The sequence below is a fragment of the Lasiodiplodia theobromae genome, assembly GCF_012971845.1.
Source record: "Lasiodiplodia theobromae strain AM2As chromosome Unknown scaffold_20, whole genome shotgun sequence".
Taxonomy (NCBI): Eukaryota; Fungi; Ascomycota; class Dothideomycetes; order Botryosphaeriales; family Botryosphaeriaceae; genus Lasiodiplodia; species Lasiodiplodia theobromae.
This window is the reverse complement of record NW_023336409.1, coordinates 609,325-632,766: the sequence shown is the minus strand read 5'-3', so window position 1 is coordinate 632,766 and position 23,442 is coordinate 609,325. Positions and strand designations below refer to the sequence as shown.

The 23,442-nt window shown below is 54.2% G+C and overlaps 9 protein-coding genes across 9 annotated transcripts; 4 read left to right on the top strand and 5 right to left on the bottom strand.

Moving 5' to 3' along the window:
- Positions 1–279: 279 nt before the first annotated feature.
- LTHEOB_6977 (Acid phosphatase) lies at positions 280–2,605 on the bottom strand (the record flags this gene model as incomplete). Its single annotated transcript, XM_035516291.1, has 3 exons — positions 280–1,105; positions 1,381–1,414; positions 1,915–2,605. The coding sequence occupies 3 exons, from the start codon at positions 2,603–2,605 to the stop codon at positions 280–282; spliced, it is 1,551 nt and encodes a 516-aa protein (XP_035371944.1).
- A 2,249-nt stretch (positions 2,606–4,854) lies between these two features.
- Positions 4,855–6,379, bottom strand: LTHEOB_6976 (Short-chain dehydrogenase/reductase SDR; the record flags this gene model as incomplete). The annotated part of the gene is made up of 5 exons (XM_035516290.1): positions 4,855–5,538; positions 5,602–5,696; positions 5,747–5,886; positions 5,940–6,166; positions 6,239–6,379. The coding sequence occupies 5 exons, from the start codon at positions 6,377–6,379 to the stop codon at positions 4,855–4,857; spliced, it is 1,287 nt and encodes a 428-aa protein (XP_035371943.1).
- A 1,424-nt stretch (positions 6,380–7,803) lies between these two features.
- Positions 7,804–8,586, bottom strand: LTHEOB_6975 (uncharacterized protein; the record flags this gene model as incomplete). The annotated part of the gene is made up of 3 exons (XM_035516289.1): positions 7,804–7,886; positions 7,938–8,236; positions 8,291–8,586. 3 exons carry the CDS (start codon positions 8,584–8,586, stop codon positions 7,804–7,806), a joined length of 678 nt encoding a protein of 225 aa, XP_035371942.1.
- Positions 8,587–9,308: 722 nt separating this feature from the next.
- Positions 9,309–10,400, bottom strand: LTHEOB_6974 (Phytanoyl-CoA dioxygenase; the record flags this gene model as incomplete). Its single annotated transcript, XM_035516288.1, has 4 exons — positions 9,309–9,446; positions 9,500–9,967; positions 10,072–10,160; positions 10,214–10,400. The coding sequence occupies 4 exons, from the start codon at positions 10,398–10,400 to the stop codon at positions 9,309–9,311; spliced, it is 882 nt and encodes a 293-aa protein (XP_035371941.1).
- A 1,148-nt stretch (positions 10,401–11,548) lies between these two features.
- Positions 11,549–13,225, top strand: LTHEOB_6973 (uncharacterized protein; the record flags this gene model as incomplete). Its single annotated transcript, XM_035516287.1, has 2 exons — positions 11,549–11,570; positions 11,622–13,225. 2 exons carry the CDS (start codon positions 11,549–11,551, stop codon positions 13,223–13,225), a joined length of 1,626 nt encoding a protein of 541 aa, XP_035371940.1.
- A 747-nt stretch (positions 13,226–13,972) lies between these two features.
- On the top strand, positions 13,973–16,415 carry LTHEOB_6972 (uncharacterized protein; the record flags this gene model as incomplete). Its single annotated transcript, XM_035516286.1, has 3 exons — positions 13,973–14,941; positions 15,073–15,125; positions 15,638–16,415. 3 exons carry the CDS (start codon positions 13,973–13,975, stop codon positions 16,413–16,415), a joined length of 1,800 nt encoding a protein of 599 aa, XP_035371939.1.
- Positions 16,416–17,432: 1,017 nt separating this feature from the next.
- Positions 17,433–18,940, top strand: LTHEOB_6971 (uncharacterized protein; the record flags this gene model as incomplete). The annotated part of the gene is made up of 4 exons (XM_035516285.1): positions 17,433–17,618; positions 17,670–18,516; positions 18,563–18,683; positions 18,733–18,940. The coding sequence occupies 4 exons, from the start codon at positions 17,433–17,435 to the stop codon at positions 18,938–18,940; spliced, it is 1,362 nt and encodes a 453-aa protein (XP_035371938.1).
- Positions 18,941–19,796: 856 nt separating this feature from the next.
- LTHEOB_6970 (Rrf2 family transcriptional regulator) lies at positions 19,797–20,765 on the top strand (the record flags this gene model as incomplete). Its single annotated transcript, XM_035516284.1, has 3 exons — positions 19,797–20,058; positions 20,114–20,629; positions 20,689–20,765. The coding sequence occupies 3 exons, from the start codon at positions 19,797–19,799 to the stop codon at positions 20,763–20,765; spliced, it is 855 nt and encodes a 284-aa protein (XP_035371937.1).
- Positions 20,766–21,142: 377 nt separating this feature from the next.
- On the bottom strand, positions 21,143–22,817 carry LTHEOB_6969 (Aminotransferase class-V; the record flags this gene model as incomplete). The annotated part of the gene is made up of 2 exons (XM_035516282.1): positions 21,143–22,747; positions 22,815–22,817. 2 exons carry the CDS (start codon positions 22,815–22,817, stop codon positions 21,143–21,145), a joined length of 1,608 nt encoding a protein of 535 aa, XP_035371936.1.
- Positions 22,818–23,442: the final 625 nt, after the last annotated feature.

Sequence of the window (23,442 nt, the reverse complement as noted above, 5' to 3'; positions counted from 1 at the left end):
TATCATTGAATCTACCTGAAACTTCGTCAAATTTACATAGTCCCAAATCATCCCAAACGTAAAGGAGTGAATTCTCAGTCATGGACAGTGAAAATATGTCTCTAGACGTAGTGAAAGTCTCAAAACTGTACGAAGTTGAAAGTTTCGGCGCCCCTCATAGTCCATATCGACCGCAAAAACGATATTCAAACGTTTCCGGGCTGAAATAAAGACAGATGGGGCCCCGAACCGTCAATGTACCCTCTCCGGGGATCTTCAGTGCCTCATCAGCAGGAAAGCTTACAGAAAGAGAAGGGGGGCATTGTCTGTCCAACTCACCTCTTTCTCGAGATCCCCCATAGTCTCCTTCCATTTTGCCAACGGTAAGTTCTTGCACCTCCACGATCTTGTATCGTTGTTTAGATCATCGTCTAGATCATCATCTAGATCGTCATCTGGATCGTCCATCTGCCGAAACGGAGCCGGCACCCACTGAGCTCCTCGGAAATTCTCCAGCCCCAGCATCTCGAGGAGATGCCTTCTGGAGCACGGGCTCCCGTGAAACCTCCACCGGCCAGTCTGCGTCTTGTTTCGGAACTCGGGCCACCACTCCAGCTGCCCCAGAATGCTCGTGCACACGTTAGACCGCATCCACCGCACTTCACGCTCATCATGCCACCGCCCGAGCGGCTCAAAGACCGAAGAAGTCCTGAGCAACGGGAGACCGTACTTCGCCCTGAACTCCAGCCGCCCCTTTACCTCGGCCCGCTCGAGCTCTGCCAATACCGGGCTGTCCAGGTCTCTCGACACGTCGTATGCCATCTCTGCTACCCGCTCTACTTCTCGCTCTAGAGCCCGGGCGGGTACGTCTAGGAGCGCGTATACCGCGTCGCTGACCTTACGCACCTCTTCGGCGACCCCGTGGGCGGTTTCCTGACCCCTGATTTGCTCGTTGAACCCCTGCGAGGTGATGTCCAGAGCGCGCTGCAAGGCATGGGCGTACGCTGCAACGGAGTCGGCCGGGAGGCGCTGCATCTCGGCGAGGGAGAGGCGAGTGTAAGTGTAGGCCTGGGCGGAGGCGAAGGAGCGGTGGATGAGGGAGATCGGGGTTGGAATGGGGGGCGGGCTGGAGGTGGGGTCAGTGGGGGAAACGGTTGCCGAAAGACTGGTTCGTCGTCGTTTTGGAGGAGGAAGAGTCGTTGATGGTAGTAGAGTAGAGTCGGTGCTTTCTGCATCTCCTGGGATGAGTGCATTGGGCCACAGATCATGTTGGTCGTCTAGAGGACCTGATTCTGTTGTCAGCTTATCTTTCATGTTTCCCCGAGAGTCTAGTCTGTAGTTTCTGCAGTCCTGGTGGAAATGACACTATTCTATGGACACGAACGCTGGAAAGCTGCTTACGTTTGCTCGGAAGAGACATGATGATTACCGGGGCCTGGGTGGAGAAAGCGAACGCACAGTATTCAAGGCCGAACTCGTTATACTCTCTCTTCTGAGTGGAATAATGTTGCAGTAAGTGCTGGAAACAAATGGTATTGTCTGCACTGGATGCGTGGCATGAAGACTGAGTGGGCGGCCGACCGTGGGCGGCTTTTATACCCTGCTCAGGTGACTAAGCTAGCGGCGGACTCGCTACCGCACATTGTGCAACAAACAATAATGAATGAAGGGTCTCCAAAGAAAGCGTTGGAAAGTCCCCTCTCGCAGCCGATTTGTTATTTGCTCATGTCATGGATAGTTGAAGCTTTCCGGAACACCGGTTTCTTCTACCTCAATCGTGTCGCCAGTCATCCTTCTCAATTATGACCCAGTGTTTTGGGAGTTCGTGATGTCAAATACGATAACTCGCGTCACTCGTTCATATCGCTTCCATTCGACTATGAGACGAGTTTATTTAGCATGCAGCAGACGAAATATAATGGTTGTTCCACTCACGGTTCTTCCACTCACGGTTGATCCACTCACGGAGATCGATGTGCTCGTCGACGGACTTGATGATAGCCATAGTATCCTGATCATTTGATCCAGACTTGATGAGCTCCAAAGCCTCCTCAAAAGCGATTACATAGCTTTTATCTCCATAAATGACAAGTCTGCCCTTGAATTCTAAGGCAAACAAGATGTTGGCCAAGATGGAAAACCTGCTCACAACCTCTTCAGAGTCGATGACGAAAAAAAGCCTCTTCACATGCCCGCGGAGCATGGGAGCGACAGGCTGGAGATCTCCAATCTTGCCGGGCACCTCAAGGCATTTACGGTGTTTGGATGCGTAGTAGTAGAAGTTGAAGCGACGCCACAGCATGGACAAAAACTCCTTTCTGACGGTGCGCGATACCTGGCCCAGGCGACAGGACGACACAATCTCTTTCATCCACACGAAATTTAAGCCTTTGCAACCGTAGCCGCGACACGGGAGAACCAGGGTCCCCGTATTTGGGTTGACGCCGAGCCCTTCAATGACTTCCTCGTAAATGCAATTGCGAAGCTCGCCAGGGAGCGTTAGGAATGAAGTCTCGTTGATAGTCTGGGCTTGCATAACGACTTTAATTTGCTCGCTATCGGTCGAGTTATGGAGCTTGCGGGAGGAAGGCTGGTCCAGTGTCTTGTCGCGGTCGAACGGCGCCATGGTGAGCGTAGGTGTTGTTGGAGGTGCCTACTTTTCTGACCCCGCCATGAAGAATTAGCTTTTATTCGTCGCTACGGACTACTCGTTACTCACGCTGGAAATTGCTGGAGCCGATGGCGATTGCTAGAACCAGCGACAATTGCTCGCGCTGATAGTCGTTCGCGCTAGTGGTTGCTCGCGTTGGTGGTTGGAAGGTCAGTGAAGTTTCCAGGAAGCGCATGCTATATCTACGAGCAGAAAGAAGTGATGGAAAAATCGCACCCACCACCACCGCTAAGATCATGCAGGTGCAAGCAGCTGTAGGAAGGCAAATATCGTGGCACGTGCACGCTCCTGCTGCATACAAATGCCCTCAGGTCCGCTCCTTCTCAACAACGACGGGTGCCCTCGGCGCACCCGTTGTGAGACAGTCGGTACGCTTCAATCTACTGCTTCACTCATTCCATACTTTCAAGAGCTGACCGCACAACAGAGCATTACAATCTGACACCGACTTACTCGGAGTTCAACAACATTAGTTACCAAGGTAGGCTCTTTCCCAAGTTCTCAGCGCATCGCAAGCTTGACCACGACTCTTTCTTTGCCTTGGGTAGTTTTCTCACCTCAATTTCTCTCTCTAGGCGCAACATCTCTGATGTCTATCTCACTGCATCTCATTGCCAACGCCTCGCTGACAACATATTCAGCGCAACCAAGTCCATGTCCTCCTCCCGTGAACCTTATTTACTCCGTTCGAGATTATCCAATCGTTCACCCGCAAAACCCCCCGATCGTTCACCCGCAAAAACCCCCGATCGTTCACCCTCAAAACCACCGGGTTGTTCACCCTCAAAGCCACCGGAGTGTTCACCCTCAAAACCACCGGAGTGTTCACTCTCAAAACCACCGGGTTGTTCACACTCAAAACCACCCGATTGTTCACCCTCAAAACCACCCGATCGTTCTCTCTCAAAACTCCCCGATCGTTCTTGCTCAATATCTCCGGATCATCACTGCTCAAATCCCCCCAATTGTCAACGCTCAAGCCGTCGACCCTCGAGCCCCCGCGACTCACATCGCCCGGACCGCCATCGACCCGACTCCCGCAATCTACACGATTCGAAGCGCCATGGCGACAGCGACGGTGACATCCAGCCTCGGAGTGAGGGCTTGCGCGACGGCGACGGCGACTGGCGACCCGTCCCTCCTCCCAACTTTCGACATTCAATCTTTTGTGACGACCACCGTGGCCCTCATCTCCGGAGCGACGACTTTGAGCACATATGCCCAAAAGATCCGAAATTGACCATAAAGATGGACCCAAGGGCGACACCCTTCCTCCCACGTTCAAATGCAACCCTGGCTGCCCGAGCAGGCATGAACCCAAGGATGGACAACCAAGTTGGAGCTCCGCCTAACGTATGCTTTGTCGGTACGGGTTGTGGTGGTCTCGTCCTTCACTGCGAACACCCGCGATGTCCTCTCTGGCATTTCTATGACCTGCCGGACCGAGTTTTCGACATGGGAAGCCCTGATTGGCAGGCGTTCTATAACGGTCGCAAGGCAGACCTAATTGAGTATTTGAATCTACCGGAGTGGATCAGTATGTTTTTACGACGAGTCACCAATCAACTTGATGCTGACAATATCCTGCAACAATAGGGAGTGAGATGCGTGCGGCTCATCTGGACTCAGTACTTGGCGGGAGTTCCAGTTGAAGCGCAAACGGGGTCTTGAAATCGCTTGGTTAAACGTTTACCAAGGGCTTGCAAGCCAATATTGTTACTGTATTAGGCTTAGTGTGTACCGAATCAATCTCTATTGATACGTGCATGCTCGGAAGACCGTATAAATATTACTTTCGTTTCTCAATACCGAGAGTGCGGTCAGTGATGTGATAATCTGTTGTACAGAGGGGTGCTGCAGCCGATGGCTAGCGCGAAGAATATCAGGGCTCTAGAACATAGCGTAACTAAGTATACCCCAGCTCTGCCTTAGAAAAATTAACATATGTGAGTAGTTGAAGCTATCGTCCGGACGTGTACGTAGACTTTTTAATTCGACATTCCCGTCCAGACGATAGCTTCAGCTACCTATGACATGAGCAAAAGCAAATTCACGCTAGCCATCGACCGCGAGAGGGGACTGTATGGCTCTGAAAAGAAATTATTAAATGGACTTTTGTGTCCGCATAAGAGCTTCATGTCAACGTAAGAAATCTAAGCAATGGTCTTTTAGGTAGTCTTTTTCCCTTTTCCCAAACACCTTCATCAATGCCTCTCCTCAAACCCATGCGAAAAGCTCATCCCCCTCTCGCTCGTACTCGCGCCGTCCTCGGTGTGCGCATCCGTCTCAATCACCCGCTGCGTCCCGCCTCCCCCTTTCTCAAACCCGGGCTCCACAATCCTCCCCCGACTATCATCCGTCGCGAAGCTCTCCCTCCTCCTACTCTCCGCCGCCAACAACACCGACTCCACGCCTCCACCCCCACCCCCACCACTCCTCAACACCGACCCCCCAACCACCACAGTCCCTGCCCCTCCTCCCGCCACCAACCCCGCCGCCGCCGCACTGCTCGTCCCCCTCCTCGACTTCCCTCCCCCTCCTCCTCCCACTCCTCCCACCATCCCCCCACCCATCTCATGCCTACTTCCCCCCAACCCTCCCGCACCCCCACCACTCCCCGACAAATTATACCCGCTACTCCCATAGCTCGACGCGAAGCGCCGCACGCCGCGATGCAGCACGGGGTAGATCATGGGCAGGTTGCCGATGACGACAGCAACAAAAGACTCGCGGACGGCCCAGTTGCCCGCCTGGCTGGCGCCCGTGACGGGGTTGGACAGGATGATGACGCAGCGGATGACGCCGGCGATCATGACGAAGATGCCCGCGCCGAAGAGGACGGTCAGGCCGATTTTTTGCTTGAGGCGGATTTGGGATTTCCATAGCATCTAGTGGAGGATGGTTAATGGGGTGGGGGGGAAGGGGGGGGAGGGGGGAGAAGGGGGGCGTACGGGGACGGGGATGGAGATGAGCCAGATGTCGGTGAAGATGTTGAGGAAGAGGACGACGTAGCAGTTGAGCTCCGAGACGGCGGGTTGGCAGTGGTCTGGGAGGAGGGTTAGTTGGAGGATGGCACGGGAGTTTGAAGTGACGTACTTCCGGGATCGGGGTAGATTTGCCAGTTCTTCTGGAAGGGCTGGCAGCCGAGGAGGATGGTGAGGAGGACGACGAGGTAGGTGACGCCGATCAAGAACCAGCCGATTTTAACGCGGTATTCGAGGTAGTCGAGTTGGTATCTTTTGGCGGCAGTCAGCAGAGTGAAAAGATGGTAGGAGTGCGTGTGTCATACGTCACTCTCGAATAACATGCGTTCATGCATATCTTCAGAAGCCACAGAACAAATGTGTAGAGGCACCAGCCGATGACTTGTGTTTTGGATCCCTCGATCCGCAGGGTTGCTTCGTGAGACGAAGGATCGAGCATCGATCGTTCCTCGTCGCTCATGCCATTGTTCGCCAAGCCCATGTAGCGGGTCCCGACGAGGTAAGCCGCTGCTGTCTCGAGGGCGTAAATGATCTGGAAATGACCACTGAATCAGTTTTCGGGTCGGGGCCGGATCGACCGGATTTCGACGGAGGTGCTCCGTACCGCAACGAAGCACATCAGATAGTCGTCAAAGTCCAGCTTCCTGACTCCGACCATGCGTATCCTTGCTGCCAGTCTGCAGCCAATAATCACGATCCCCAACGAGAGGAGCGTGAACGCCTCACTTGCGAACGAGTCCGCCATGGCCAGGGCGCGCGCACGATTCACGCAACCTCAAAGAGCTGAACAGCGAGAAATATGGTAAGGGAGTGGCACGCAACATATAGGGAACGAAAAGGCAAGGAAAGTTCACTGGAAAGGAGGGCATACGCCTGAGACGGAGCGGCCGAGACAATAAGTGCGAATAAAGTTCAGCAACGTGCAAGAATTACGCAGGAGTCAGGGTCCCTTATCATGACGACGCCAGCCACATGGCAATCCACTTCCGCAAGGAACAGCTCTAACGCAAAACAAAACATGCTTTGGTGCAGCGCGTGCCGAGGAGGTGGATTTATTTCCGCCACGGCCTAACGATATCCATGCCACTTGCCGAAGGTGGGCATAAAAAAGCACTCCAGATCGACAGCCTCTGCGTAGGGGCGTCCAACCATATCTCTGACACGTTCGCGCCTATTGGACCACCGGAGCAACGTCCGATTCCGTGCAAAGGTAGTGGGCGGGGAACGCCCTTCCGCCATCTCAGCTCTCGCTTACCGGAGCGCCGTCGGAACAGAAATCTGGGGAGACTAGAGTAGGTAAGAGTTTAGCTTGGCCCCCGGGACGAGGGTCCCGATGATAGTGTCCTCGAAGCAGGGTCATAGCGCAGGGACCGAGCGCACTTATCTTGCCCCTGACAACGAAAGAGCCAGTCTTTTTTGCTTTGGTATGCGGGTAGTGGCTGACGTTCGGCGTGCTCGGCGGAGACAAGTACCGAGCCGTCTACCTAGCTCCAGCCCAACGGATTCGGGTACCAGATCCGGGGTTTTTCAAGGAGGATAGAAAAATCGGCATTGGATGGGAGAGGTTTCCCCGAGGTTCCACAAACAGTCCCATGGAACCTTTTACCGTTGAATCCGGGGTGCTTGAAACAGTGGTTATCCATCCAACTGACAAGTAGAGACCCTGTTCAAATTTCTGAGCATTTACATGCATAGGAATGTATCGAAATTGAAAAAAGTACGGCACCGCACTGAAGTTCAGTCTCGGCAGGAATGGGGTCTGTATATGTCTGACACAATGCTTCAACTGCTCTTCTTTCGAACAGATAATTAGAAACAGAAACATCTGCCTTGTTAGACTTGTTTGGAATCAGAATGAAATCATGACATGACATTTCGCTCGGCTTATTCACTCACCGGCTTTCATTGCTCCTCTTTACATACATAGTAGCCCCTCGGTTCTTCGTTGAGGGCAAAGAACAGTCGCAATTCTTTGGCCTGGCCATCGCCCCTGTTCCAAAGGTAAAGGCAGGCGGGAAAGTTGTTCCTGTGGTCTGGTCAACAGAGGTTTCAGATTGAACATATTCCAAATTTGAACAAGTACCGTTGCTTTTCTCTCATCGATTCATAGTTCACGGCCTCATAATCGCGCAAGTACTGAAACTGATGCCCATTGCTATCGAATGCGGTTCAAGTCGTGTCATCTTCGTATCGAGACTCTCGAAGATTGATATCAAATTTGACGCGAACATCATCCGTACCGGAATTGTTCCCTACAAAATGGTCAGCGTTTATCAAGACAAGATATTGCTTAGTCAACAAACAATGTCTTTTTACAAGTTGGTCGTACGACTCGTCGATCTGTTTGACCCTTTGCATAGCCACATGTCGAGCATGCTCGGTATTTTCAGCGGCGGCAATGCTTTCCAAAGCCTGCCTGAAGCTCTCAACGTGCGCCCTGTGTCCTACCAGATTGATTGTGCCTTTGAAGTCAACATTTTTCAGAAATTCGACGAACTCCATGCGGGTGCGTAGCGGCTCGTCATCCCAATCGATATCCCTTTCGCACAGCAGGTCCATATCCCACGTAATGTAGGCAATGTTGCCACGCAAAAGGTCGAGGCTGATGGGACACGGGGAATAATAATCATCGGTTCCATGGATGCACAAGCAGTACCTTACGTGCATGCGACTCCACAGCATTGGCACAAATTCCTGCCTGATGGTGCGCGATAGTTTGTTGAGATGGCAGTATAGAAAGTTCGTTCTTGATCGTTCGATCCTCCAATACTCTCTCCAAGAAGCGTTATTGCCGTCGAACGTATCCTCGACGTAGCGAAAGAGGTCATCGTCGCGACAAGGCCATTCGTTCCTAAGGCAAAAGACGATACCGACTGCATCATTTTCGGTGGTACGTATGTCCTCAATGACTATCTCGTATATGTGGTTGCGTAGTTCCGGCGGAAGCTCCATGAATGGAAAGATGTCGGGAGACCGGGTCACTGCGCTCGTAACAGATTTTCCGTGATCGGTGCCTTTGGACAGATTCACGTGTGCATCAAACCCAGGGCGATGGTCTGAGGGCGGCGTCGGAGGTTGGGTTGAAGGTCCGGGGATAAAGTGACCCTTCGACGAGCGAGGCATGGCGTCGGTTATCTGTGTGGTGTTGAGTGTGTGAATGTGGACGAGCAGGTTTGACTGCAGAGGTGAGGCCGGCTTTTATGAGCGAGTAGTTGTGGGCGACATTTTCCCTGTAGGTATCAATCAGTTTGATCTACTACCTACTCCCAGATGCTTGCTTTCACTGTTTGCGTAAGAAATGCATAACGACAGTCGCGGAGTACGGAGAATTGACTTTGATTTGGCTCACTGTGATACCGCAAATAGTACGGAGGGGTTTTGTAGCCGAAGGCTGGCGTGAATCTATATTTTACTCATGTCATGGGCAGTTGAAGCTATCATTCGGACGAGAATGTATTCTCAATTCCACATTTGTGTCCGGATGATAGCTTCAACTACCCACACAAGACAAACTATTTCCCACAAACAAGGTAAAACCATTAATGCTTGGGGGTTGTACTTGCCCGTTGTTCCAAGGCCTTGTTTTTCTTCGCGATAGACTTCGGCTGCGATACTTCTGTGTAAAGGCAGACGAAATCTCGTCTAATTCAAAAGACGTGAAGTCAGGCTTCACTCTATTCGAGAAGGTACTCTGGAGACTGCAGGTCTACCCATCCCAGATTCGGTTCCGACTGCTTCCAGCCCAGACGGTCTTTGACCACCTGTGGATAAGTCTTCACGTCTTCAATAGGATATGACAAAAACGAGATTTCCTGGTATGATTAGCAAATTTCAACACAACCGACTGCAGGGGCGCTGGACAAACCTCCTGCCTGTACACTCCCGAGCAGCAGAACATGATATGCATGGTTCTGCTGCTATCTTTTTGACTGTACTGCCCGCCGCCATGATACAAGCTACCAAGCATGATGAAAGCCTCGCCGATGTTCAGGCAAGCGTCCACGACACCTTTGGTACCGTCGGGACCAAAATCAGGCTGTTCGTCTCCCCAGAGGTGGCTTCCAGGGACAACTCTCGTTGCGCCATTTTCACGGTAGGTGTCGCATCCTGGGACAAAGAGACCAAGGAGCATGTCACGGTTTGGGTGGTAGGTATCGACGGGAGCGTGGCGGGCATGGTGGTTCTTGTCGTCGCGGTGCAGCCGCTGAGCGGGGGTCCCAGGTTGGATATCCATCGTGATGGCGATGGAGAGAAGCGGCTTGGATACATTGACGGAAGGCTCATTTCCATACCAGCAACGCGTCTCCAGGGTGAGAAAGTGTTCCACCAGGTCCTGTTTGAGAAGCACAGTTGGCTGCTGAGAAACATGACAATGCAGGTCTTGGCGGAGCCATGGCCGACTGAGGTGACTTCGAAGAAAAGTAAATGAAAGCTTACCTGGTACAAGGGGTCGGCGAAGAATTTCTCCCGCACCGTCGGGCTCCTACCGATCAGACGGGTGCAAGTCTTGGTCCTCCCTTCCAAGGCTTGACAGGATGTCAGCGAAGCTAATGCACGACATCAGGATCATGACACCCACCTCCAACCTTGGATCCTTTATCTTCCGCATCGAGAAATGGCTGGACTTCCCGCTTGGCTTGGGCTAAAACATCTGGATTGGTGAAGTTTTGGACGATTACACAGCCATCCTTCTCCAGGGCTGAGATGAAATCGGCCCGCGGTGCCGAGTAGGGAATACGCTGTACGGAAGGGACGGGAGGTTGCATGGTGGACAGCGCAGCTGGGCCGAAAGAGGAATGGTAGACAGGAATAGGCCGCAAATTAGCGCTGGACGGGACGTTTCAACGTGCTACGACATGGATTATATTGTGAATGGCCGGGCGGGGTGTGAGAGAGGTCCCGATCGCGTCGGCAGCCCCGCCCTATCGCGCATGATTGTTACATAAAACCGGCGGGCACGCAGCTCGCAGGCGTAGTACTGGACAGCGATGCCGATGCATGCACGGTGAGTTTGACCTGTCGCATCAAAGATACTGTACCTTAGTTGGTTGGCATTGGATGTCTTTGTGCTTGTATGCGGGGATAAATCCGGTATCTGCACGCGGACGCTTGCTTCAACTGCCCAGGCGTGTCTTTCATGCAACTTGGAAGGGCGGGGTCTTCTTCAACCCAGTATTGTAGAGTTGGCCAGAGGGAGAATCTTCTACCGAACGCAGTCGTGAGCTGATTAAGGTTCCCCAGATCGGCCGGACCGAGAGCAGACAAAGCGGCCGCTCGGCGATCGTTAACGCCGGGTGGCGGTGGAGCAGCTGCGCAGCGCTGTTGGCAGAGTTTTTGCGTGCTTCTTGGCCGGTGGCCCGATGGACGTTTCAGAGTCTTCTACGGCTGCGTCTGATTGGGGGCCGGGGGCTGTGAGACGGGCCGGCAAGGCTTGGTGTTCACTGGGGCTGTGCCAGAATGCGTACCTAGGCTCCACCGTGCGAGCCGCTGGGCGCAGCGAGGCAGACCTGTGAGTCGTTTTTCCCCTCATTCTCCGTGCTTGGCTCCGTGGGCGGAAGCTGAAAATGCCGCGGTGTCGATGATGCGCGCTTCTGACGAGAGCACACGCGAAGATATAGGGCCCACAGCGGGCGAGGGCGACGCGTGGCTGGGCTGGTTTCTATTCATGTGTTGGTCGAGGTAGCGGTTGGTCGCGGATCTCAATCAAGCGAACGAGGGGCGCGCGTCATCACTAAGCCTGCACCCGGCCACTCCTTGCACCCTCACAGCCTCACGCGACGCGCACCGTGCCTTCGACTCGCCCATAATGCACGGCGCCCCGGCTTGACTTCAGCTGCACTCTTTCGTCCCATTCTCCGTCACATCCCATCCACTTTGCATCTGTCGTCCGTCACTGACGGTGTAGCATGACGCAATGCTTGACGAAAACCTCCCCAGTACGTACCTGCCGCCACGCGCTGTGAGCGGAATGCTAACCAATCGATAAGCATTCTTTCTAAAGCCCTCGCCTACTGTCAAGCACGACGAGGCATACTACTTCGCACAGCATGGCTCCGAGCCGGAGCCCACCTATACCTTGAAACACCCGGATCCCTCCCTGCCAGAGGGCAAGAACATCTATGCCGCCGGCCTTTTCGATGCATTCAACCCGGAAATCCTCTATGGCGAGGTCTACATCAAGCCTGAATGGACATATCCCACCCTATCACAGGAGGAGATCAGAAAGAACGGCGGTGTCGCACCCCCTCCTCAGCCAGTGCTGCCTACCGAGTTCACCATACATCTGTACGACCCTGATCAACAGGTTGTCGTGAGGCAGAAGAGCGGGTCATGGGGTGGCACCGCGAGCTACGAGTTTAGCATGCCGCAGAACACATTCCGCTTGCCTAGCGCCTCCACATTAGATCGATCGCTTAACGATCCAGCTGCCGACATCACGACCCCTAAGATCAACTTCGTGTGGAGGAGAGAAGGCAAACTGTCAAAGGATCTCTCCTGCTTCATGACCGGCAAGTCGACGGACCCGGCGAAAAAGAAGAAGAAGGCAAAGGAGCCCGATATTGCTGTCGCTTTGTTCCGTGCCCTTCACGAAGTCACCATCTACCAATCCAACCTCTTTCGAGTTGAGATGGAGGATCCCAAGGGTCTTGAGATCGTGGTTCTCCTTGCAGCATCGACAATCAAGGCCCTCTATTTCGGCCAGATCAACGAGACTTTCAACGTCGGGGATGCGGCAATTAGGAGGAGCACGGGCGGTCTTCTCGGAAGAAAAAAGTCGTTGCCTCTGAATCAGTCCCTGATGGCCTCTGGTGCTCTGCCTGCCCCCGCTCAAAGCGCCCCTCCGCCTGGACCTGCCGCGAATCTGAGACCAGCTCAGCCCTCGCGTGCAGATGCCCAACGCCAGTCCCTCCCTCCCCTCCAAACCAACTCCTACCAGAGACAAGAAGAACCCCGGCCACAACTGGACCCTCGGGCTCAGTGGGAAATCGATGCCGAAAAATCACGGATGAAGCTCGCCCAAGCAGCAGAAGCCCGCGAGCAGCGCCGCGCACAAGAGGCCAGACAGCGCGAAAAGGAGCGACAAGAAGAAGCCGAGCAGCGGCGACTCCGCAGGATCGTCGAAGCCGAGGATAAGCAGCGACGCAAGAAGGCAGCCGAGGTCGACAAAGAGACAGAGCGTCTACGTCGCAAGTACGGAACGCAAGAGAATCTCCTGCCCCAGCAGCGGCACTCCGTCCACGGCATGCTCGGTCCCTACCAGCGGCAGCCCGGGCCCTCGCGACCCACTCCGGCTCCACAGCGCGGGCCACAGCCGAATCGGCTGTCAAACGGCTTGTTTGTCGCGCAACAGGCCCCACCTCCGATGATGCCGCGCCCGCAGCAGCGCCCGCCTCAGCCAAGACCCCAGCCGTCCGGTAGTTGGCACCGGCCGGCAGTCAGCCAGAGTGCGTACTTTGGTGGTGGAGGAGAAATTAGGCCCGATGAGGGCAAAAAGTTGAAACAGCCGAAGAAGAGTTTCTTCGGTCTGAGAAGCTCGAGTGATGAAAGCAAGAAAGGGAAATTGGCGAAGAAACAGAGCAGCATGTGGTAATTCAGGTGCTCTGTAGCTACGTAACGTATTGAGTCTTAGGAAAACCCTTCGTTTGATTTTAGGAAAGGGAAAGGAAAGGACATTGGGCGGCGTTGGTTGGAATCTCATACCCGGCAAGGCTTCAGGATTCAAGGCAGGAGTTTGCCAGCATCACTTCGGTACATTATACGAAAAGTAAATACAATTACGAATGAAACATACATGCCATTCAACGAAGTTCCCGTGGTTTCCATCGTACTCGGGCTGCCGAGGCCGTTTTTTGACACTTTCGTACTCGTACCGGTGGTTCGGTGGTGGCAGGACGAAGTGGGCGGGGATCGGCGCAAGCATGGCTCGGGCCCAGGCGACCACGCGACAGCGCAGGGACGGCGCGTCATCCACCTCCACACCAACCGTACCACTTCGTCCCGTTCCGCCCGCCGGTTTATCGTCCCCAACATCGGTCTTTCTGCCATCGTTTTCGCTCCAGCTATCGGCCCGGAGAACACCACCACGCGCATCTCTCACCCATCCACACCACCTCTGCCGCGCATCGCGAAGCTGCAAGCTCCGCGATTAAAGCTACCCAGCTCCGCATCTCCTTATCGCAACGACAGCCCAACACATCCGCACCACGCCGCGCCAGACACGGAACAGTGAACAGATGTCACAACGCAAGCGTGAGTCCCGCACCGCAATATCTCTTTTCCCGACGCCCATCCTCCTCTTCCTCCTCCGTCCCTCATCCCTATCGCTCCGCACCGCACGATGACGCTCACACGAGCCCAAACAGGCACGGCCTCGGCCGCCTTCTTCGACCACCACAACCACCACCAACCAAACCCCACCTCCGCAGCCTTCGTCCCCCCCGACCCCAGCATCCCCGAATCCACCACCCTCCGCGCCTCCTCCGTCGCGACCGCCTCCAAGAAGCTCCGTGAAACCGCCGTGCCCAACGGCGCCGTCCGCTCCGCCGCCGCCCTCGCTGCTGCCGCCGCCGCCACAAAGACTCCCCCGGGCTGCGCGCTGCCCACGTCCGCCCCTCCTCCTCTCCTGAACCTCATTCCTCCACCGCTGCCGTTGCCGCTGTTCACTTCTTCGTCGTCGGGGTTAGTGGGACAGGGGGTGCAGGCGCAGCAGGCGCGTGCGCAGCAGCTGGCGCTGGAGCCGCCGTTCGAGTCGCCGGTGAAGGCGCGGCATGATGATGATGATTTGGAGAAGCAGCTGGAGAGGGGGAGGAGGAGGGTCGAGGATGAGGAGAGGGCGAGGGTGGCTGCCGCGGCGGCCAAGGCGAAGGCCACTGCGGAGGAGGGAGAGGAAGGAGGGGAGGAGGAGGATGATGCTGGGGGAGAGATGCGGCTGAAGCACTTCATGCAGATGGAGCATGAGGATCTGGCGCGGTTTACGTATCTGATGTATAAGGCGATGGTGGTGGGGTTCGGGGACGGGAAGAGGGCATTGCTGCAGGAGAGGATGCAGAGGGTGCAGGAGAGGTTGAGGGCTGGGGAGAGGGCCGGGGGGATATTTGACGAGGTGATTGCGAAGGGGGTTGAAGAGGAGGTGGAGGTTACAGAGGAGAGGGGGTATGAGGATGAGGGGTATGAGGACGATGAGGATAAGGATGGCGAGGTGGGTGAAGAAGAGGAGGAGGAGGAGGAGGAGGATGATGGGTACGAGGATTATGATGAGGGGGAGGAGATGGATGCGCGTTGGACGAACAAGAAGATTGAAGACTGGGTAAGTGGGTCGAGCTCTGTTTTCCTTTTTAGGAAATAAATTCAGCAATATCGCATCCGTGGTAACTGGAGCGCGAGAAGTCCGGGGGACGAAATCGATGATTGGGTTGGAAGCTTATTTCGCGCATATAGATACGCACGACGCCCCCACCGCGACCTACTGCTACGGAGAAGGCGCGGAGACGGTATAGATCTAGGAGACGTGCCCGTCGGGATCGCATGCGAGCGGACCAAGCCCAACAAACCTAACTTAGTTGTTGGGTCACAACGTGTACATCAGGAGAGTCATATGGCGACCATGGATAGCTGAAGCGCATATAAGATCTGGATCATCCGTTACTATTCAAGAATGGCGTTGGGTTTCATTGGGTGGTCTGCGGCGTTTTCTCGTTTTTCGCTTTTGAGTCCTGGGTCAACGAAATGGAGTAATTCGCTAGTAATCGATCTATATCCCTTCGCGAAAATTCTGTGAGTCTGGCGTCTGCAAGCGATCCTCTTCATGAATTAGTCTAATCATTCAACACACAACCAATGAACTGGCTATTTGAATGCAGTCAAATCCAAATTCACCAATGCTCCATATCTACTACAACTTCTTCCGATTTAAATATGGCCGACCACAAAAGGCGTACGTACCTTGCTCTGTAGGGTCAACATCCCTCTCTGTTTTCCACACTGATCACCTTACAGGACACAGCTCGCAGTCATCGGACGCAAGCTACTCCACCTCTCCTCAGCCAGAGTATTATGACACAGGCCAAGGCAGCACAACCGTCGGCTACTACCCTTACCCCGCCTCGCAGCCTCCAGTCACATCTTCGCTATCGTGCCCGGAGCCAGAAGTCCGACCAAGCGCCACGGAGCCTATGGCTGGACCAATCTGCGGAGGTCTCAGAACAATCTCACGCCGCAGCAGCAAAAGATTTAAAACGTCTGGGCGCAAGCGTCATTCTCAGGGTTCGCACATGCCACCAGGCTGTCCGCCAGGCTCGCCGTCGGATGGTCCTAGCGATTCCAAGAGCAACGTTTTTGGTCACGGTATGGGGTTCACGCCAATCAAGACACCGCAAATAAAAACGATGCACTGCTCTTTGTCTTACACGCCGGGGGGAGAGTTCAACATCAGCGGCAGCAACAGCGCCACCGCTACCGCTGGCACTGGCGGCCCCGTGCAGCTGCCTTCCCTCAGCGGCGGCCTCGATCCCGGGATAGAAAATTGGAACAGCACATATAGGACGACGGATACCTCAAAGTATTCCTTGCTCGAGGGGTTGAATGTGGGATGCGAGGCAGTCGAACCCATAGGTCATTCGAAGGAGGATCTCGAGAGGATGGCCCACAGGGAATTGGCGCAGTACACGTTGAAGTTGCAGGATGATATTAAGGGCATGCGGGAGGATACCGCGAGTTTGCGCACAGATCTCGACCGTATGCGGGTGGAGATTATGGGTTTGCGTGGGATGGTGTGGAACTAGAGATTTTTTTGACTTTATGCTTCACAGCTGCGAGGTAGAGGGATGATGGTGGGGGCAGATGGGTTATAGACTTATATGCACAAGTCAGTCTGACAACTTGATGTTTATTTTATATCGATCTATAATCATACTATGCCCTAATTCTCTTGGACGACTTTGAAGTGTAAAAAAGAACCGGAGTTAACTCTACACACGTATCTTCTCCGCCCTAATGCTCCCTCCTCACCTCCCTACCAACATCCATTAGGCTTAGCACATTCCTTATTGGGAAATTTGCCGTCTACAGTCCCCTCTCGCAGCCGATGGCTAGCGTGGATTCATTTTTTACTCATGTCATTGGTAGTTGAAGCTATCGTCGGGACAAGGATGTGGAATTAAAAATTCTACATACACGTCCGGACGATAGCTTCAACTACCCACATATATTATTTTTCTAAAACAGAGCTGGGGAGCCCTGCTAGTCTTCCGGCCAGCCATCGGCTGTGAGAGGGGGGTGTAGAAATGATATATGGCTGGCCGAAATAGCGCCAGTAAAAGGCGACCGTATATTGTTCGTTTTGTAAGCATAAAATGCTGTCATCAATATCGTTGATATCATGTCGCCTTGTACTATAGAGTTGGAGATGGGTGAAGTAGGTCCGTTAGTCTGGTGTTCGGGCTGGAGCCCTCAAAGCCGCAGTATGCCTTTATCTGATTTCAACAGATTATCATCTAGGTATATATATAGAAATACTACTAGGCTTCAAGAGGAAAGCAACTCCTGCGCATAATTTAGCTGACAGGTGTTATTCACCTGCGAGTAGACTCTGCGTCCACCCAATCACTATAACACTTTACTTTAGTTCTCGCCCCGCTTTCTTCCACCCTCCTCCTCATTACCTTGTATGGAGTAACAACCGGAGCACGGGAATAATATGTGTTAGCGCGCTGGCTGCAGATATAAAAAACGCCCGACCCGTCCGCCCCACATCGACGACACCTTTCTTCCTCCAACTCCACTCCTGCCAAACTCCGGCCATGACCGGAGCCACCGATGATCGCGGGACCTTCCCGCCTCGCTCAATCAAACACAAGCGTAGCGACATCAACGATAGTGGGAACAGTGGCGGCAGCGCTGAGCCCAATGAGATGCGCCTCAAGGCAGCAGGCGACCTTCAGGCTGTCCCAGGCTCCAAGTTATTTGCGGTTGAGAAAGGCGTGTCTGTAAGTTAGACGGGCTATGAATGTTGCGCCCCAAATGCTAATACTTTTCAGCGCGACCCGTTCTCTGCCGTGGTCACCCCGGCCCACACTTCCACAACAACCGGAGCTTCGTCGACGGACTCCACTGCGACCGCCGCCTTGACTCGTTTTCTTCCCGAGGCTCAGACCGAATCTGACGACTACATCAGTCCGATCGACAGGAACACTCGCCTGTTTTTCCAAGCCATTGTTGAACTTCCGGGAGAGCTTCGCAATGCTATCTATGAGGAAATCATGAAAGCGTTTATGCCACCGCAGACGTTCATCGAAAATCCTGGACAGCGCCTCGAGGATCTCACTGAAGGTCATGCCAGAGATAATCTCAAAGTTGGAAAACCGTTGCTGGAGCTTATTAAGTGCATATTGTGCTCCCCGCGCTACCGCTTACGTTCAATCAGCAAGAGAGATAAGAAGAACACTGCTCGTAAAGGCAGAAGCGAGATTCTGGTCGGTTTCCGCAATTGCGCATTGCGCGCGGTGCCCATGCTGCGCAGGGAGTTCCTCGACTTCTTCTGGAATCAGTTTGACGTGCACTTCTGTACCAGCCTTCCCGAGTTGTATCAGATCCCACACGTCTTCAACTTCTTGCAGCATATCAAGCTCATAACGTTTGATGTACACGAGATGTATCTTCTCAAACTTCTCAACAAGATGGGCTGTATCCGGCAACTTGTTGTAGCACTTGAAAAGTCGGCTTTTGTTGGCGATATCCGCATCCTGGGTTCCGCTCTTGGAGTCAAAGCCGTCGATGATACTCTGGAGAGAGTTTTGATCTACTGGAACTATGGAAACACGGCAAAAAATGCCTGTCAAGCCGTACAGCTGGCTGATAGTCCTTGGAAGCACATGATCAAGACTTGTAAGTCCGATTCCTCCCTGGAGCTTGGAAATACCTGACGTAAAAGTCTGCGATCGCACGGACGAAGAGCGCGCTGAGTCTCCCAACGCATTCCTGATTAGGCCTATGGATATGCGCTTGTCGACTCGCACCAAGGGACTTAGGTTGAACAAAAAGAAGCGTCCTGTGTATGTCACATGCCCTCAGACAGATCCAGACAAGTGCTAACATGCGTAGGATGGTCTTTGAGGGTGGCCGTACCAAACGTCAGCTTACAGACGAAGAACTTGAAGAAGTCCTCCCTAGCAGGCATATCGACCTGCTTATCAAGTCTTACCAACGCGATCGCCAGGCCCGCCTGATTACTGAGCAAGAATTCTATGTCAGGATTGCCTACTACAAAGAACGCTACCCCGACGACAAAGGTCTCCTTACTAACTACTAGAGATGCCAAGTAGGGGATAGCGGTTTCATTTATAAGCGATTAATGGGCATGTATTGTTGAATCAGAGCCTGCTGGTTTCGTACGTGATGATGGGTGTGTACGGCTTGCCGCACCCACTTAGGCAATACAAGCCACAGTCTGAATGTTCTTGTATTATTATTAGCTCCGATCTCTCTTCCGGATCACCGCTTCAACTATCTTAAGTTGGGCTATAGCTAATGCGGTGGGTGGCTAGTGTTGTATTGGCATCGCTTGTAGGAAAACTTAGATATTTATGGTCTATGAAGCAAATTATGGAATCTCAGCGGCAGTAATATGATAGAGGAGTAGTAAGACTCGTTTCTGGCGCATCTTGGACCGGAATGGGGGATGTAGAGACGAAGCTGCGGGAAGTGTTATCGAAGAGGGAAGACTGCAATTGTGCGGTGCGGTCAGGATGTTGAATACCTAGGGAATGGGAACGAGTAGCGCTACTTGCAATGTCTACAGCGCGACTTGAAGCTTCTGCCTGGCTCTCCATGCGGCTGCTTAATCAGCTTCTCGTTGGGGGACGGCCGACCTTCCTGCTGTTTTGGGCAGCGGCCGGGTCAACGCCGGCAACGACTTTTTTGCCGAGCCCGCCTGCCTGCCCTGTTCATAAACTCAGATATTCTGCGACAACTTCACTCTCCTCCGTCACCTCAAAATTTTCAAGCCGTCTGGCTGCGACTCAAAGACACAGATTCAAGGTAGGTTCATGCTGCCCAACATATCCAGAGTTTCCGACACCGACTCTTGAGCTCAAGCTAACAAGTTGTCAGCTTGATCTCATCATCAAAGCGACGTGACTCCTCCACCTGCGCATGTAAGTGCACGAATGCTGAGCCATCCGCCTAAGCACAGCCAGCATCTGCGCGCCACGCAGGATCTACTCTTGGTGATAGCTTTTGAGCTGACAGTCCGCGGACAGTGCGATTACTACACCATGTCGGCTCATCGTGACACGCGCAATGACGACCTCCCAAGAGAGCCTGCGACCTACCTGCGACCTCCCCCACCTCCAAGCGGGCTTGCCGGCGACCTACAGCCCCGCGACAAGTTCCAGAGAGCGATCAAGCTTCTCGAAGCCCACGAAGCAGGTCAGTGTTATCTCTCTTGACGCACCGTTTTGTGAAGTTACTGACCAACCAGTAGAGCGCGACAAGTCGGAGAATGATCTGCTCAAGCGAACTCTTGAGTACTCTCAAGCCAATGAGAGGCTCAAGCGCGACAACACTGCTCAGGCCGAGCGAATCCGTGATCTGGAGCGGATGTTGAACCTTCCCCCACCTGGATTCAAGCATGCCGGCGACTGCGATGGGCGTAGTGCTCACTTCGCAAGCGAACACTTTCCGCACATATGTGCGAGCGACCCGCGACTCTTTGTCAAGCTCAACCACCTGGCGACCGTCCCAGAGCCAGCTTCACGTCATGGGCTGCTTCCAAGCGAGCGACCGCGACAGGACTGGAGCGAGGGCGCTCCACCAAACGTGTGCCACATGGGCACTGGTGGTGCGGACCGTTTCTGCGCGAAAGAGCACACGACGTGCCCTTTCTGGCACTTCTGCGACCTCCCGGACCATGTCTACAGGATGGGAAGTGAGGCGTGGAAGCGAGGATACGAGCGTCGGAAACGCGACAGGATGCTCGACCGCGACCAAAAGGCTGGAGGTAAGTCAACTATCCATAACGAGCGAACCAAGTTCAGTGGCTAATAAGTTCTCCTACAGGTAAACGCCGTCGTGACGAGGAGTCGATCTATGGTCGGGGCGACAGCTCGAAGAGGCGATTTGGTGAGGGGCGATAAATGCGATCTGGTCTTTTCATTATGGTGGCATGGCAAGGTGAACGGCGATCTGGTGGTGGGCGACAAGTGGAACTGGCAAGCTCTTGCTTGCGATCTGGTCTTTTCACTATGGATGGAATAGCAAGGCGAACGGCGATCTGGAATGTTTTGCTATCGCTTGCTTTAGCAATGCGAATAGCGATCTGGATTCTAATTCGAGCTACAAATGATCATGAACTTGCGGTTCACTTTACACTTACATTTAATAATGGTGACCTTCGAGCCAACAGAAGCCGTACGTTCAGTGATATAGTCGACAGAATTGGAATATGCGCTTCACTGCACATAGATCGAATGAGAAGAACGAAACTCAAATATGCACATATAACTGGAGTATGCTACTGCTGTTGGAGACCCGCTGACTTCCTGATGCCACGGTGACACGACGAAAGCAGACGCATCATCATCCATCTGCGCCGTTCAGTCTTCTTCTTCTCTCCGCCAAATCCACCCTCCTCCGCAGACGAGTCTTCCGTCGACCCGGAATCCTCTACCCTCTCCTTCCCAACCACCCCCACCACCGCATCCTCCTCCCCGCTCCTCTCCTCCCCACTGCCATCCTCTACCTCTACCCCTGCCTCCCTCCCACCCCCACCACCACCAAACCGCTCCCTCAAAAACCCCACCAAAGCATCCACATCCGCCCTCGTACTCGCCGCGCCCAAACTCACCCGCACCACCCCCGTCGCGCGGCCCTGTATCACGCCCACACTCCCGTCACTACACCGCAGTCCTTCCCGCTCGTACAGCGCCCGCAGCTGCGCCGCTTCCCACCCTAGATACCGCGCGGCGCCGCCCGGGTTGCACAGGCTGCCGCTGCGCACGTAGATGCGGCGCGCGTCGGCGGCGCGCTCGACGGCGGCGGGTGGGACGAGCGTGCGGCCGTCGCGGTGGAGGACGTTGAAGGCGAGCATTGGGCCCTGGAGGCGGGGGTCGGCGAAGGCGGAGTGGTCGTTGTAGATGGTTAGGAGCGGGGAGGAGGGGGAAGAGGCATGGCGGAGCGCGGAGAGGGAGGCGTGCAGGTAAGCGGTCAGGGCGGAGGTGTGGGCGCTGATGCAGCGCATCGAGGTGTAGAGGCGGGCGTGCGTGGCGAGGGCGGCGGAGAGGGCGATGATGCTGTGGAAGGGGAGGGTGCCGTCTTCGAGGTGGGCATGCGGAGGGGACGATGGCTTTTTGGCGTGGAAGGGGGCGTCGTTGCCGGTCGTGACCATGTCGACGGTGCCGCCGCCGAAGTAGCGGCGGGAGGAGAGAATGGTGGGGAGGGCGGAGGGGTTAGTGGTGCGGATGATGAGCGCGCCGAGGTCTGGGGAGCCGAAGATCTTGTAGAAGCTGAGGCAGGTGAAGTCGGGGGCGTAGGCTGGGTCGCTGAAGTCCAGGGGAGAGGTGGTGGCGAGGGCGGCGGCGTCGAGGAGGGTGTAGACGTCGGAGGTGTGCGGGGAGGCGCGCATGTCGGAGGGCCAGGAGAGAGGGAGGCGGCGGCCGGTCATGTTGGATTGGCCTGGGTAGGCGAAGAGGCGGAGTTGCTTTCCCGTTTGCCTTTTGGATGTTTTGTTGCTACCATGGATCCAGGCTTCGACTTCTTGGTCGGAGCTGAAGCAGTGTTGGCCGCCGTCTGCTAGTTCGCGGATTCCTACGAGGGAGTTGTGGGCGTCCTGGTGGTAGCCGTACCAGAATTTTCGGCGTTGGCATCTCGACAGGCGCTGCGTGGCGTCGCAGTGATCTTTGAAGCAGTCCACGACAAGCTTCATGGCGGCAGTTGCGTTGGCGACGAACACCAAGTCGAAGTACTTGGGGTCAGCGTTGAAGAATCTTAGCACTTGCTCTCGTATCTCGTCGACACGACGCCCGGCTAATGCGGACGGGGCGCAGGCTGAATGTGGATTGCCGTAGAGGTTGGTCGAGAGGTCTGCGGCTGCATCTTCGAGGAGGGATTTGGCGGGAATCTAGGTTTTGTGAGTATTATTTGAGGCTCTTGGGTCTTTGCTTAAGGTTTCCCAACCGCTGATCCACCATAGTCGAGGTAGGTCACTCCTGGAAACCATCAGCGACTGACCTATTACTGAGGGGAGTGAGGTGATGTTGAAGTCTTTGACCAGCTGCAACGGTATACGGGATTGTACTCGATGAACGTATCCGGTTGTCTACATTCCGAAGTGGAGACCTTGTGACATACCTTTTAACGAGGGATATTCTATGTCTCGAAAGCCCTCTATCTTGCTATTGTACGCATCTAATCCACTGCAAACCGAGGGTTTCATCTTGGAGGTCTAAGAAGCAACGAAATGACCTCTATCTAAGAGGTGCGGAGACGATCTGATTAAATTGGAGATAGACAGACTTAAAAGACCAATGAATAGTGGAGCGGCTTAATCGGATTTGATTCCAAGTGCCTCCAAAATGGATCGGCCTCACTGATTCAGGATTTGGGGGCGAAAAGAAGAGCCGAGAAGGGAATTCAAAATCTTCCACAACATGTTTCCCTGGAAGTACGGCAATATGGGTAAATAGCATGAATTTCGTCCGCACGAACCGGCGGAGATCCGTAGGCATAACAAGGCAGCCGTTGCGCAAGCGCGCTCGGCGGTTCGACCAGAGAGGAGATAGAGAGTCCTGACCAACAGGTCTGCGCATTGAGGCG